Source organism: Petaurus breviceps, unplaced genomic scaffold (assembly GCF_028583685.1).
Source record: "Petaurus breviceps papuanus isolate PSGF00001 unplaced genomic scaffold, PetGlider_PUasm1.0 188, whole genome shotgun sequence".
In the NCBI taxonomy this organism is placed as follows: domain Eukaryota; kingdom Metazoa; phylum Chordata; class Mammalia; order Diprotodontia; family Petauridae; genus Petaurus; species Petaurus breviceps.
Window position 1 is genome coordinate 41,176,908 of NW_027185804.1, and position 12,769 is coordinate 41,189,676.

The 12,769-nt window shown below is 35.4% G+C and overlaps 1 protein-coding gene across 1 annotated transcript; it reads right to left on the reverse strand.

The window, feature by feature from the left end:
* Positions 1–6,877: 6,877 nt before the first annotated feature.
* LOC138163559 (olfactory receptor 1165-like) lies at positions 6,878–7,822 on the reverse strand. The gene has a single exon (XM_069091007.1). It carries the CDS (start codon positions 7,820–7,822, stop codon positions 6,878–6,880), a length of 945 nt encoding a protein of 314 aa, XP_068947108.1.
* Positions 7,823–12,769: the final 4,947 nt, after the last annotated feature.

Here is a 12,769-nt window from a genome sequence, read left to right on the forward strand (position 1 = left end):
GAGGTATCATCCTCCCATATAGGGATGTAAACAGTTAGCTCTTGTTCAATAGCAAGTTTGTGTATGTGTGTATGTGTGTGTGTGTTTCCTTGTTTACCTTTTTATGTCTCTCTTGAGTCTTGTATTTGAAAATCAAATTTTCCATTGATCTCTGGTGTTTTCATCAAGAAGGTCTGGAAGTGCCTATTTCATTGAATGCCCATCTCCTTGCCTGAAAGGTGTTGCTCAATTTTGCTGGGTAGTTGATCCTTGCATGTAGTCCAAATTTCTTTGTTTTAAGATATATCATATTCCAAGCCCTCTGATCTTTTAATGTAGAAGCTTCAATTCCTGTGTGATCCTGACTGTAGTTCTGTGATATTCAAATTGTTTCTTTTTGGCTACTTGCAGTATTTTCTCCCTGTCCTGATAAGTCTGTAATTCGGCTATAATGTTCCTTGTATTTTTCAATTTGGGATCCCTTTCAGGTGGTGATCAGTGGATTCTTTCAATGACTATTTTACCCTCTGTTTATAGGACTTCAGGGCATTTTTCAGGCTCTTTTTTTTTAAATCATGGCTTTCCAGTAGACCAATAATCCTTATATTCTCTCTATGGGATCTATTTTCCAGGTGAGCTTTTTGATTTTGTATTTGTTCTTTCTTTTTTTTTTTTGGCTTACACTGGAAGCATGAATGGGTTATTCAAAGCACAGAGTTAGTAGTAAAGAAGAATTGTGATGCAAGTAGGGCTAGATATTGTCCTATCTTCTAATATTCAGTTTTCCAAAAGCTTTGGTGTAACAGCAGTGGAGTAATAGAAATCCTCAAAGGATGAGTGTTTAAGGAAAATGAAATTTTATATATATATATATATATGTGTGTGTGTGTGCATATATAGCATATATAATATATATGTGTGTGCATATATAGCATATATAATATACACATATACACATATATACAAGTATATATACATATGCATACATACATGTGCATATATACACATATATACATGCATGTGTGTATCTCTGTGTGTATAATTTGGAATTCATTATAATGATTGCAGTGATTCCAAGACTCCCCATAGCAGTGATCATATATATGGCCAAGCAAACAAAAAAGAAAACTATTAAGAATTCTGGGTAGTCTGAGAATCCCAAGAGAATGAATATGACAGCAGCACTCTTGATTTCTGTCACAGATCATCATGGCTAAAGTTAAAAAAAAATTAAGTAAATCCTGAAAAACAGAATAGTACAATGAGAAGGACATAGGTAGTGAAACAAAGGTAGGTTTACCTAAATTATGACAATTACAGGTCATTTAAAGGAATTAAATGTTCCCTTGATGAAAGGCAATGTTTCTTAATAGATAAAAGATCAGTCAGAAGGAATACCTTGTCTCTTACACATACTCTTCTGTGACCTTGGATTAACCACTGAATCTCTTAGTAGTCTAGAAATCTCTTTAATATTTTAAGTTACAGTTCAGATACCAATCTACTTTAGAAGAGTTGATTTCAAAAACTAAGCCATTTATAGCAAAGAAGTTAGTGATCTAGATATAATAATACTGATAATAATTTATGTTTGAAATTGTTTATTTAAAATGCAAATCAAATCAAATTGTGTGAGAAATTAATAAGGAATGGAGGAGGAAAAGGGGAAATAAGAGGGTCTCATGCTGGAGAGAGAAAATAGGAGATTAGGGGAGAGAAGAGGAGAGAAGAGGAAAGTTTTCCAAAATCCTGCATGCTCCTTTAACTTCATTTTTTTCTTCTCCAAATTTCATACGTTTTTTTCTTCATTCATTATTTAAGTTATTGTCCATCCACACATATTTATTAAGCTCTTACAATATGCTGAACCCCATCTTAAGTACTGAAAATGTAAATAAAGGCCAAAATTCAGTCAGTTTCTATTTGCAGACATATAAAAATATCTATAGACACATATTGTTGTTGTTTTGTTCAGTCAATTCAGTAATGATCAAAACTTCTGTATCATATTTGGAGTCTTCTTGGCAAAGATACTGGAGGGGTTGGCTATTTCATTCTCCAGTTCATTTTACAGATGAGGAAACAGATGCCTAATTAAGTGACTTGTCCAGGGTCACACAGTTAGTAATTGTTTTCAATCATATTTGAACTCAGAAAGAAGTCTTCCTGACTCCAGGGCCATCACTCTATCAATTGTGTCACCTAGCTGTCTATTATGTATAAACATAAACACACACACACACATACACACTGTAGTATGTAGTATAAATGAAAGATAATCTCAGAGGGCTCTAGTAATAAAGAGGCAAGAGAAAATTAAATGAAAGAGTGTAAAGCCAAGCACAACCAGGTTTCCAGAGGATGACTTTTGTGAACATCTTTCAAGGTTCTAATTATATAGTATACTGAAAACCCTATTTATTAAACAACAAATCAGAGTAAAACCTTCACAGAAAATCAAGGTACATATTTCAGAATGTTATAACTTATCACAGAAAACCAAAATACAGCATTCACCATGTCATAACTCAACAACTTATCACTAAAATGGCCACATAGATTTCACCATAGTGGTCACATAATTTTGAACAAAGTACAAACATTTAGTAGATCCATCACTTAGTAAGTCAATCATTCAATCATAAAGTACAAAAGGTCAAAGTCCTCCACACATGGGGCACAATAAGTTACAAATCAGTCACTACTCAGTCATCAGTCACTATCCTCTTAAGGGATAGTGGAAAATACACAGGCTATTGACCCCTTGGTCACAAGTAAATTGCAATTTCATCACTACTCAGTACCCACAGAGAGGTCTTTTCTTCTTGACAGAGAGCATGCTTTCAGCTTCCATGATTCCTCATCCTTTGTCCCAGCTCCTGACCAAATCAAACCAATTGCCACCTTAGTTCAAAGGTAGACAGCTCCCAGCTCCTTGTCAAGCTCTCCATGCAGTTCCTGCACCACATTGGAGCTCACAGTATGCAGTCCACCCAAGTCCTTCACAGTCTGTTTCTAGGAAGACAAGGCTTAATGAGGCCACAATAATAGTCATACTCATTAACAAAGGCAAAACAACATTTGTACAAAATACTGGCACCACAGTCATGCTTCCTCAGACTTCAGCAGGTCCAGCTGTCCTTTGAAAGTCCTCAGCAGCTCCAGCTGGCCCTCAGAAGTCTTCAGCTGCACCATTATCAAAATCAAAATCACTTTCTCCCATTCTCAAAATCAAAATGACTTTCTCCATGGAAGTTCCAGTCCAGCAGCAGCAACCCAGTCTTCAGGTGCTCTTCCCAAGAAGTTCTGACTGTACAGTTTGTGCTGTTCCTTAAATTTGGTGTAGGCCCTCCCTGATAGGTCCCTTCCTGTTACATCAGCAACAGGGGTACATGCGTCTTTTTCTTTAAAAGAGGCTTAACATAAAGCAAGGTGCTAAGTAACTCCTAGCTTAGCAAAACAAAGGAATTTTCAAATTTCATTACAGAGAGAGAGAGAGAGAGAGAGAGAGACAGAGAGAGAGAGAGAGAGAGACAGGGGGAGAGAGAGACAGAGACAGAAAGAGGAGAGAAAGAGATTGACAAGTAGATTGAGCCCTGACTATTTATCTGTCTCATTTTCTGTGTTTCAATTGCTATGCCTTTCTCTCTGCCTCTTTCTCTCTTTGTCTCTCTCTGTCTCTGTGTATCACTCTGTACCTCTCTTTGCCAGACCTTGAATTTCACAGGTTTATAGAGATCCCCTAATAGTTAAACTCATTCTCCCATTGCAAAATAGCCACTGCTCAACAACTTAGGGGCTTTCAGAGTTTTTGGAGTCACCAAGAACTTAATCCCAGATTTACCAAAGCAACAAATCGTTTTGGAAAGAAAATATCCTAGTGTCCATTAGTTCCTGACAGCTTCTTTCACATCTTTGTTCCTCAGACTGTATATGAGGGGGTTCAACATAGGAATTATCACTGTGTAAACAACAGAAATCACTGTAACTATGAGCCATAAGATTTTAGAACTGGGGACAAAATAGAGAAAGAGAAGGGGTCCCATAAAGCCAGAGGTGACAATCACTCTTCTGTAATTGCTGTACTATTTTCCTCAAGCATAATCCTATCATGTGATATTTTATTCCATAATTCCAGTAACTCTTTGTTATCTTCAGCATCAAAAAAGAAACAGCCGTATTTAAATTCAACAATCTTTGCATTGAAACTTCATCCTGCTTTGTAGATTTACTTTACATTATTCCTTTTCATGAACCCTATTACCTGTACAAATTGACCTTTTTGCTATTACACACATATGTCACTTCATTGCCCATCTCACGGCCTTTTCCTAGGTTGTCTTGCAGGGCCATAACATATTCTGTTTTCATTTTCACATCTCGAGAGCTCTAGTTCCTTATAAAGTCAGCTCAAATACCCCCTTCCCTCCCCAAAATCATCTTTCACAACTCTAGGAGTTATGTTATACATATATGTATTTGTTGTCTTCAAGATGTCTCCAATGTCATTTCCAAGAGAGAAGGTAACATCTGTGAAGACATGGAAGGTTTCTTTTTTAGTTTTAGTAAAACTAATTTCTAACCAAGAACCTACTGCTTAGTAGGTAAATAATAATAGCTTTCGAATGCTTGATTTATTAACCCTTCAGATTCACAAAGACAGTTAGTAAGGACTTTAAGTTTTTTTTCTTTTCCTAGCATGCTCATACCAAAATTCTTTTACGAATCTTTATTTGGCAAGAATTGGAGCATCTTCTTCATGTAGATCTCCTAACTATGCACACTTTCCTACTTATTTATGTCCTTCCTGTTAAGAGGCACTCAGATCTGAAGACGGTATTCTGTTTGTAGTGCTAGTATATAAGAATACAGGATTCTCCCATGCAAACAGAGATGCTGTGCCTCTTTTAAATTATCTTACTATATAGTAAACTAATGCTCCATGAAATGACGTTTAACAGAAATTTAAATTAAATGTTCTCCAATCTCTTCCTCTTATATGATGAAAAAATATTAACTTTTCTAAAGCAGCCTTCAAAACAAGGAACCCTCTATTTTATTACTTGTTTTTTATATGGATGCTTTCTAAACTCTTTCATTTTCCTACTGTTAATGTTGACTGGTATCGAACATTTATCAATTACTTTAAAATTATTCTTATTCAACCAAATCTCAAACCATGACCAGTCATCTTGACTTTTCTCTTGTCACTAGATTTTGTTGACTCTGGAGGAGAAAGTGAGGTTGATAAATTTGCAATTCTAATGTGGATAAACATGCATAAAATCATGAAAATTGAAATGAGTGGAACCAAGAAAACATTGTATTCAGTAGTAGTGATATCATTTTAATAAAGTTTAGTAGCTAATTAATTTTGATTATTAAAAATAACCAGATTACTGCAGAGGACATATGAAGGAAGACACTATCTATATTCAGAGGAAGAATGATAATTAGAAGTATGAATAGAATGATTTTATATATACAGACAAATCATGTGTATATGTACATATAAGTGTATATATATGTATACATATTTGTGTTCAATGGTAGGTATATCTAGGTCAGGAGTTCAAGGTGAAAAAAGAAAAAAATTACACGGTAATTGAATATATATAAAAACGGAATAACAAGATGTATATAATAGATTTCCAGTTTCATGTGCAATCATAATTTTATTATACTAGGTCACAGAAAATCTTGTTTTATTCCATTAATTAAAAATTTAAAAAATTAATTGGGGGCGGCCAGGAAGCACAGTGAGTAAGAGCACTAGCCCCAGTGTCGGGATGACCTGGGGGATCGAATCCGGGCTCAGAAACTTAGCTTCCACCCAGAAACACCTGTCCGTGTAACCTTGAGCAAGTTACTTAACCCCAATTGCTTAAAAATAAAATAAAATAAATTGGAAGCCAATTTCTATGATGAGTTTCTCATGTTAAAAGACAGGGGAGCCAAGAATTTTTGTCTAAACACTAAAAATGAACCAATGAAGCAACACTTATTAAGCTTCTGTCAACACACTGGTAGCAGTAAGAAAAAAAATACCATGCAATACAGTTTCCAAAAGAAATCTTTGTCTTCCACAACTAGGTTTTCTAAGAGATTGGGTACAACTAAAGTGGAGTAACATGAATCCACAAAATGGTAAGTGATTGAGGAAAAAAGTACATGGGGCTGTATAGGACTAAAATGGGGTTTGTAAGAATTTTAGAATGCCATTGAGTTGCTACAGGTGTGAGTGACAATTATTCTTTTCCAATAGTGAATATGGTCACTCATCAAGGTGTTTGCTACTGGCAGGCCTACAAAAGTCACAGGCTCATCCCATTAGTTCCCACCTTAGATTATTGTTCCATTCTTTTCTATGAAGTAGTGAAAATTTGAAGATTAAAAAGGCAAAAGAAAACATGCATCCACTCTTGTAGAATCAGTAGATTTAGTTTTTACAAGAAATTGTCAAAAGAGCTTCAGTGAAAGGTCCTGAAGCTCATGCTACATCATGGAGTATATTGTAATTGTTTTCTGGCATTGATTTTTCTCATTTCAAATATCCTTGTTTCATTTGCCTAAGAACTTTCTGACTGCCTTTCTGATGGTTGTAGAAACTGCAGGAGAGACCACCAGAGAAGGGTGTAACTGAATAGGATTCAGAGAATTAATTAAAAACCACCATAAATTCCATTAGAATAGTTCAGCCAGGGGTGGCCAGGTGGCTCAGGGAGTAAGAGCACCGGTTCCAGTGTCGGGATGACCTGGATCAAATCCAGGCTCAGATACTCAGCACCACACCCAGAAATAACTGGCCGTGTAACCTTGAGCAAGTTACTTAACCCCGACTGCTTTAAAACAAAAAAAGAATAGTTCAGCCAGCAGTCATAGAGTTCATGTAATTATCTTATTGAGAAATGATTTTGAGATTCATTAGTTTCCTGAAAGTTTCCTTTACGTCATTATTCCTTAGACTGTATATTAAGGGATTTAACATAGGAATGACTACAATATAAAAAACAGACCCCACTTTGACTACAAGCCATGAGCTTTTGGAATTGGGGATACAATAAAGGAAGAGGATGGTCCCATAGAAGATGGTAACAGCTGTGAAGTGGGAGGCACAAGTGGAGAAAGCTTTGTATCTGCCACTGGCTGAATGCATTTTCAGGATCGTGACAAAAATAAAAACATAGGATGTAAGGATAACAATGAGGGTGCAAACTGCACTGAGATTTGGAAAGATAAAAAGCATTGTCTCACTGAAGTGTGTATCAGAGCAGGAAGCAGAGAGGAAGACAGAATATTCACATACAAAGTTATTAATGATTTGGGTCTCACAAAATGACAGTACAAGAAGTGAGTAGGTGACTAGAATAGAAGAAACTATGCCCCAAGAATATGCCACAGTCACGAGCAGGGCACAGCGTTTTGGGGACATGGAAACTGTATACAACAAAGGATAACATATAGCAACAAAGCGGTCATAGGCCATCACTGCCAACATGACCATCTCTGTTATCACACAGGTGAGACCAAAGAAAAACTGGGTGATGCAGGCTTTGATGGAGATACTTCTGTCTTCCACAACTAAGTTTTCTAGCAGTTTTGGTGTAGCTATAGTGGAGTAACAGAAATCCACAAAGGACAAGTGCTTAAGGAAAACATACATGGGGGTGTGGAGTTTGGGATTGATCTTGATGATCACAATCATGCCCACATTCCCCATCACAGTAACTGCATAGATGGTGAGGAACAGTAAAAAGAGGGGCACCTGGAGGTCTGGGTAATCAGAGAATCCCCAGAGGATGAACACAATTGCACCACTCTGATTCTTTTCTGGACTCAACATGATTCCTGTTGGAGAGAATTAGAGATGGATCATGAGAAGCAAAACATAAATGAGATTGAGGAACAGAAGAAAGTATCAAAGTATGAATTATAAATTATTATTGTTGTGATTTTTATGGAGACAATAATTGGATTAGTTTCAAAGTTAGCACTTAGACTCAAGTCGTATATATTTGGGTTGAAAGAAAATCATGGATTATGAAAGAAGCCCAAAAAAGGGAATGTTTTGAACATATAAATGGTTATAGATGCATAAAATCTCAATCTGACTTTAACAAGTGTTCATTCCAGAAACTATAGCTAATTCAGAACCCTTAAGTGAAGGAGAACCCAGTAACTCCTTAAGGCAGCTTGTTAAATATCTTCAAAGAAAAGATAAGGACAAAAGCAGTTCCTCTCCCTTGAAATTGTGTATTCATTGCGTCAGCTAGAATGTGTGATTTCTACCCTTTTGAAGCAGTTCAATTCACTTCCCTGGAACACTATAGAATAAGTCTCAGCTATCTTTCACACAGCAACTCTATGTATGTGTGTGTGTATGCATGCATGCATCTGTGTGTATGTCTATACATATATATGTATGTATGTGTATGTAGATATATACAAACATTTGTGTATATATACACACCCAAACACATACATATACATGTGTATGTATGCACACATATAACCTATTTGAGGGAAAGTTCCCATGAATATAAAATTTCACATTTAGCAATAGTATTCTATAGAGGCAACCAAGTGACAGAGTACTAACTGTGGACTCAGGAAAACCTGAGTTCAAGACTGACTTAAGACACTTATTAGCTTTGTAACTATAAAAATAAATGATTTAACCTCTGTTTGTCTATTCAAAAATATTACTTTATTTCATCAACTGAAGCTCATTATCAGCAATAACATTCTGATTAATTTTCCCTCTTTTTACCCCATAGAATATTTAAATGAGTTTGGTTGTCATTTGGGAAAACCCAAAATTGGCTGCCAAATCGCACAGGGAGAATGGGACATTAAGTGGGTAGGTTCTGATAAGCATTGATTTGGAAGGTGAAGGTAATACCTTGAAAATTACTTTTGAGGGAAACCATTGTTATATCCTGTCAGTGAAATGACCCAAGAAGTTAGAGTGGCAGGAGGGTCTTTTAAGTCCCTGAATGCATGACAAAGTATCAAGAGTAATGAATAAGGAAACAAAATCATATATTTTTTTTTATTAAAAATTGTTGGTTTTCTTGTTTTTAACCTAGTATTTCCATACTATCTTTTTCCCTTTCTTTCTTTGAGTCTGTTAAAAGGAAAATTCTGTGTTCAGGCCTTCACCCTGATTAAAGAGGCAAAGCTCAGGGAAAATTATTCAAGAAGTTATTTTTAAAATGCCGAGGTAGAAACACATTGGTGGGCTGATCAGTGAAGATCAGCACAGGATTCAAATGGAGAAAGCTCTTATTGATGTTTTTTTGTAATTATAGAAAGATGATACTAATAGGTATTTTTAAAAAGGGAGATGGGACATTACCTTCTCCCCTCCTTCCTTTATATTGTGATTGGTTCACAGTTTAGATGAGGGACAGGTTAGTGAGCATGCTCATTATCTGGTATGCCATGTAGCCATTATGAGGAGATGGATTTAGTGCTATGGAGATATTATTAGTGCAAATGCAGATTCCTGCAGGATCCCCTCCCCTGGGTACTTTCCTGAAAGTTGGTTGCTCAAAGACAAAATCAAGCAAGGTCAAAACATAGGCTCACTTCAGCATGATTTTGTATTAATGATTGATTCCACAGAAGTCCTTTGCTTATGCATGCAATTATGTATCCCCAACCTCCCCTATGTATACAATATCTCCTGTATTGGGGATAGAACATTGACCTGATGACCTGGGAATCAGTAGTCCTGAGTGCTAATGTTATCTCTGTAATAATCTGTGCAGCCTAAGCTTTATTTCCTAACTTGTCTGTGCCATAGTTTCCTCATTAATGAAATATGATGGTAAAAGTCCCTTGCCATGATTTTCTCAGATCAAATAAAGAGTACATCAATATATTTTTAAAAATATTATGTGTGAATATTAAAAATATAAAAAAATATTCAGTGTAAATTTTTATACTTATTTTCCAGTTTCAGCTTTTCTAATTTCTGAAATCTGGGTCTTTCTTACATTTATAAAAATTAGGTAATTAGAACTAATAATCTCTATATTCCCATCTCATTTCAATATTCTCTGTTCTATGAATCCCTTTAGATTTCAGCAGACAGACGGACAGATGGTTGACAGACAGACAGATAGACATAGGGAGATATTGCATGCCAGCAAGTGACTCATAATCAATAGGAGCTTACTGAATCTATAAGAAAGCTGTGGTCTTATTGTTGAGATTTCTCAGGGTTAAGGTAAAGTTGGCAAAAACACTTAGGGCTAAATTTTACATGTGAGACTAAGGCAGTCGATCTCTTAAAATTTAATTATATTAGAAGAATCATTAAAATCAAACAGGAAAATAATTAGGAATGACCTCTCCTCTACCAGGAAGTTGTAAACTTTAAGAAAGAAGGTTGTCTAAATTTTCTTAGTAAATTCTGATTTCTTTTTACTTACTTCATTAATTTTTGCATTTAAATATTTTCCTTTGAACTCGATAAGATAAAATTATTTAAAGAAATTCTCAATTATTAACTGTGAACTTTAATCACAGACATATCAATACAATAATCCTAGATATGCATAAAGGACTTTCCACTTTTCAGAGAGCATTGTAGGTATATTCATTTATACTAGAGTGATTTAAATATGAAATATGCAAAGAAACATTTTTATTTTTCATATCAAGCAGATTCAAACCAAGGTGCTATGTGAATGCTTATTTTCTCTTTTCTGAATTTTGAACCCTTGAGAGAATCAAAGATTTTAGAAATGCCAAAGATCTGAGAGATCACTTGGATCTCAAACAAACATTGTCTATGCCAGAGAAGTTTAGATTGTAACAGTAAAATATTTCATGCTTACCTTTCTCAGGTGGGAGGAAATAAATTAATCATATTTCTTTGGTGAAGACTGTTGAAACAATAAATCAAAGTAAATAGGTATATCCATTTATAATAATAACCTCTGCACCATAACCTGACCCTGGCAATAATGTCAGCTTCTTTCTACAATGCTTACTCTTTTCAAATCCACTAGAACTCTTTTGGTACAAATGATTCCTGTCCTGTTCTGATCTGAAAGAAAAGCTTTCCTCCAAGCCGCTTTTCATTTTTAATGAAAAACAGTTTGGCTGCTTCCAAAAATGAGTTTGAGTCAAAGATCATTACATTATATAGTCATTTGGAGTCCTGGGACTCACTGGTTATGTTCTTAAAGCTCTGGGAATAGAATCAGGAGACCTTGGTTCCCAGATGCATCTCTGCTGAATACTTCCTCTGTGAATACTGGAAAGCCCTATTGTAAGTCTAAGAGTCTGGATGCTTGAATAATATGAGCTTAGCAATATTTATACTTGTATCATTAGTGCATTATAGAAAAGTTAAGTAACAGATAAATATTTTTGCAATGTGGGATATTATCCAGAATACCAATGACCATGGCATACAAAGAGGATTTGGGGTAGAAGTTCCAGGAATCTAAACAAGCAAGAAGGATAACCTAGATTGAAAAGTAATTGATAAACATTGAAAGCCAAACATAAGAATAAACATGTTTTTAATAAGTGTAATAATAATACCCATGATTTTTTGTGAAAATTTTCTTCTTGTCACTTACATTTTCAGTCTATAATCCATTAGTGGGATAACTTGCTCAAGATACATGAAAAATAAAAATTTTGTTGCATTAATTCAAAATGTTTTGCATAAGGGATGAATAATTTTATGGTTAAATCAATGCATTTGCCTTCCAAACTTAAATTTCCACATAACAGTCTTTAACATTTTGGTAAGCATAAAGAGATACTATAGATTGCATTTTCTTTTTTCTTATTTAGTTTCTATTCTTAGAAACATTTTATTCTTATTCCTTTACTGCTTGTCTATATAGGGATTTGTCTTGACCTTATAGGAGTGTCAATTGTTTGTTTATTTTGGATATAATACTTTTATCATAGATGATTAATGAATAAATTGTATTTTTACTAACAATATGTCTTTTACTTTGAATAAGCTTTGTTTAAAGTGCCAGCTTTTCCATTTTGTCTCTTGAAACAGCAAGCACCCTAGCATACCCCGGATGACTGCTAGCATAGGTTCTTTGATCTGCTTTTCTAAAAAGAAGCAACTCAAAAGGGTTAACAATTGTACTTTAATCATACATAAATATCATTCATTTAGTTCAGGAGAAAAGGCAGCACCCATAACTTCAGAAAGTATAACCAGAAATGCAGCCAGAAACTCACAAGCAGCCAAAAAAGACAGAGAAAATAACACAATTCAACAGACCAACAGACAGGGTTTCTAGTGGCCTGACCATTTCATACATACAGTGTTAGTTACAGTGAGAGAACACCAACATCTGGGTTTTCAAAGCATGGTGGCTCAATGGTTACCCAGAATCTCATCTGGCCAAATCACAAGACTCTTCCCATAAATGAGCAACAAAGAAAAAAACCACCTCAGAGGTATATATAGCCTTCTCCAGGGTCAGAGAATATCACAAACTTTATGACCCACTGCCTATTTACAAAGTAACAAAAGGTGGGCCTTCCTGAAACAACAAGTCTACAAAAATAAACTTGATATGGAAGCAGATCAACCACTATGTTTGTCAAACACTAAGCGACATAATGGCAAACTTTTTTTTCCTTTTTCAAAATCCAGATATCACTGGGGCAGCTAGTTGTTACAGTTAATAGGGCACAGGCCCTGGAGTCAGGAGGACCTGAGCTCAAATGCAGCCTCAGACACTTGACACTTACTAGCTGATGAGGTATGGGCTCTGGGAGCCACCTAGAGCTCTCC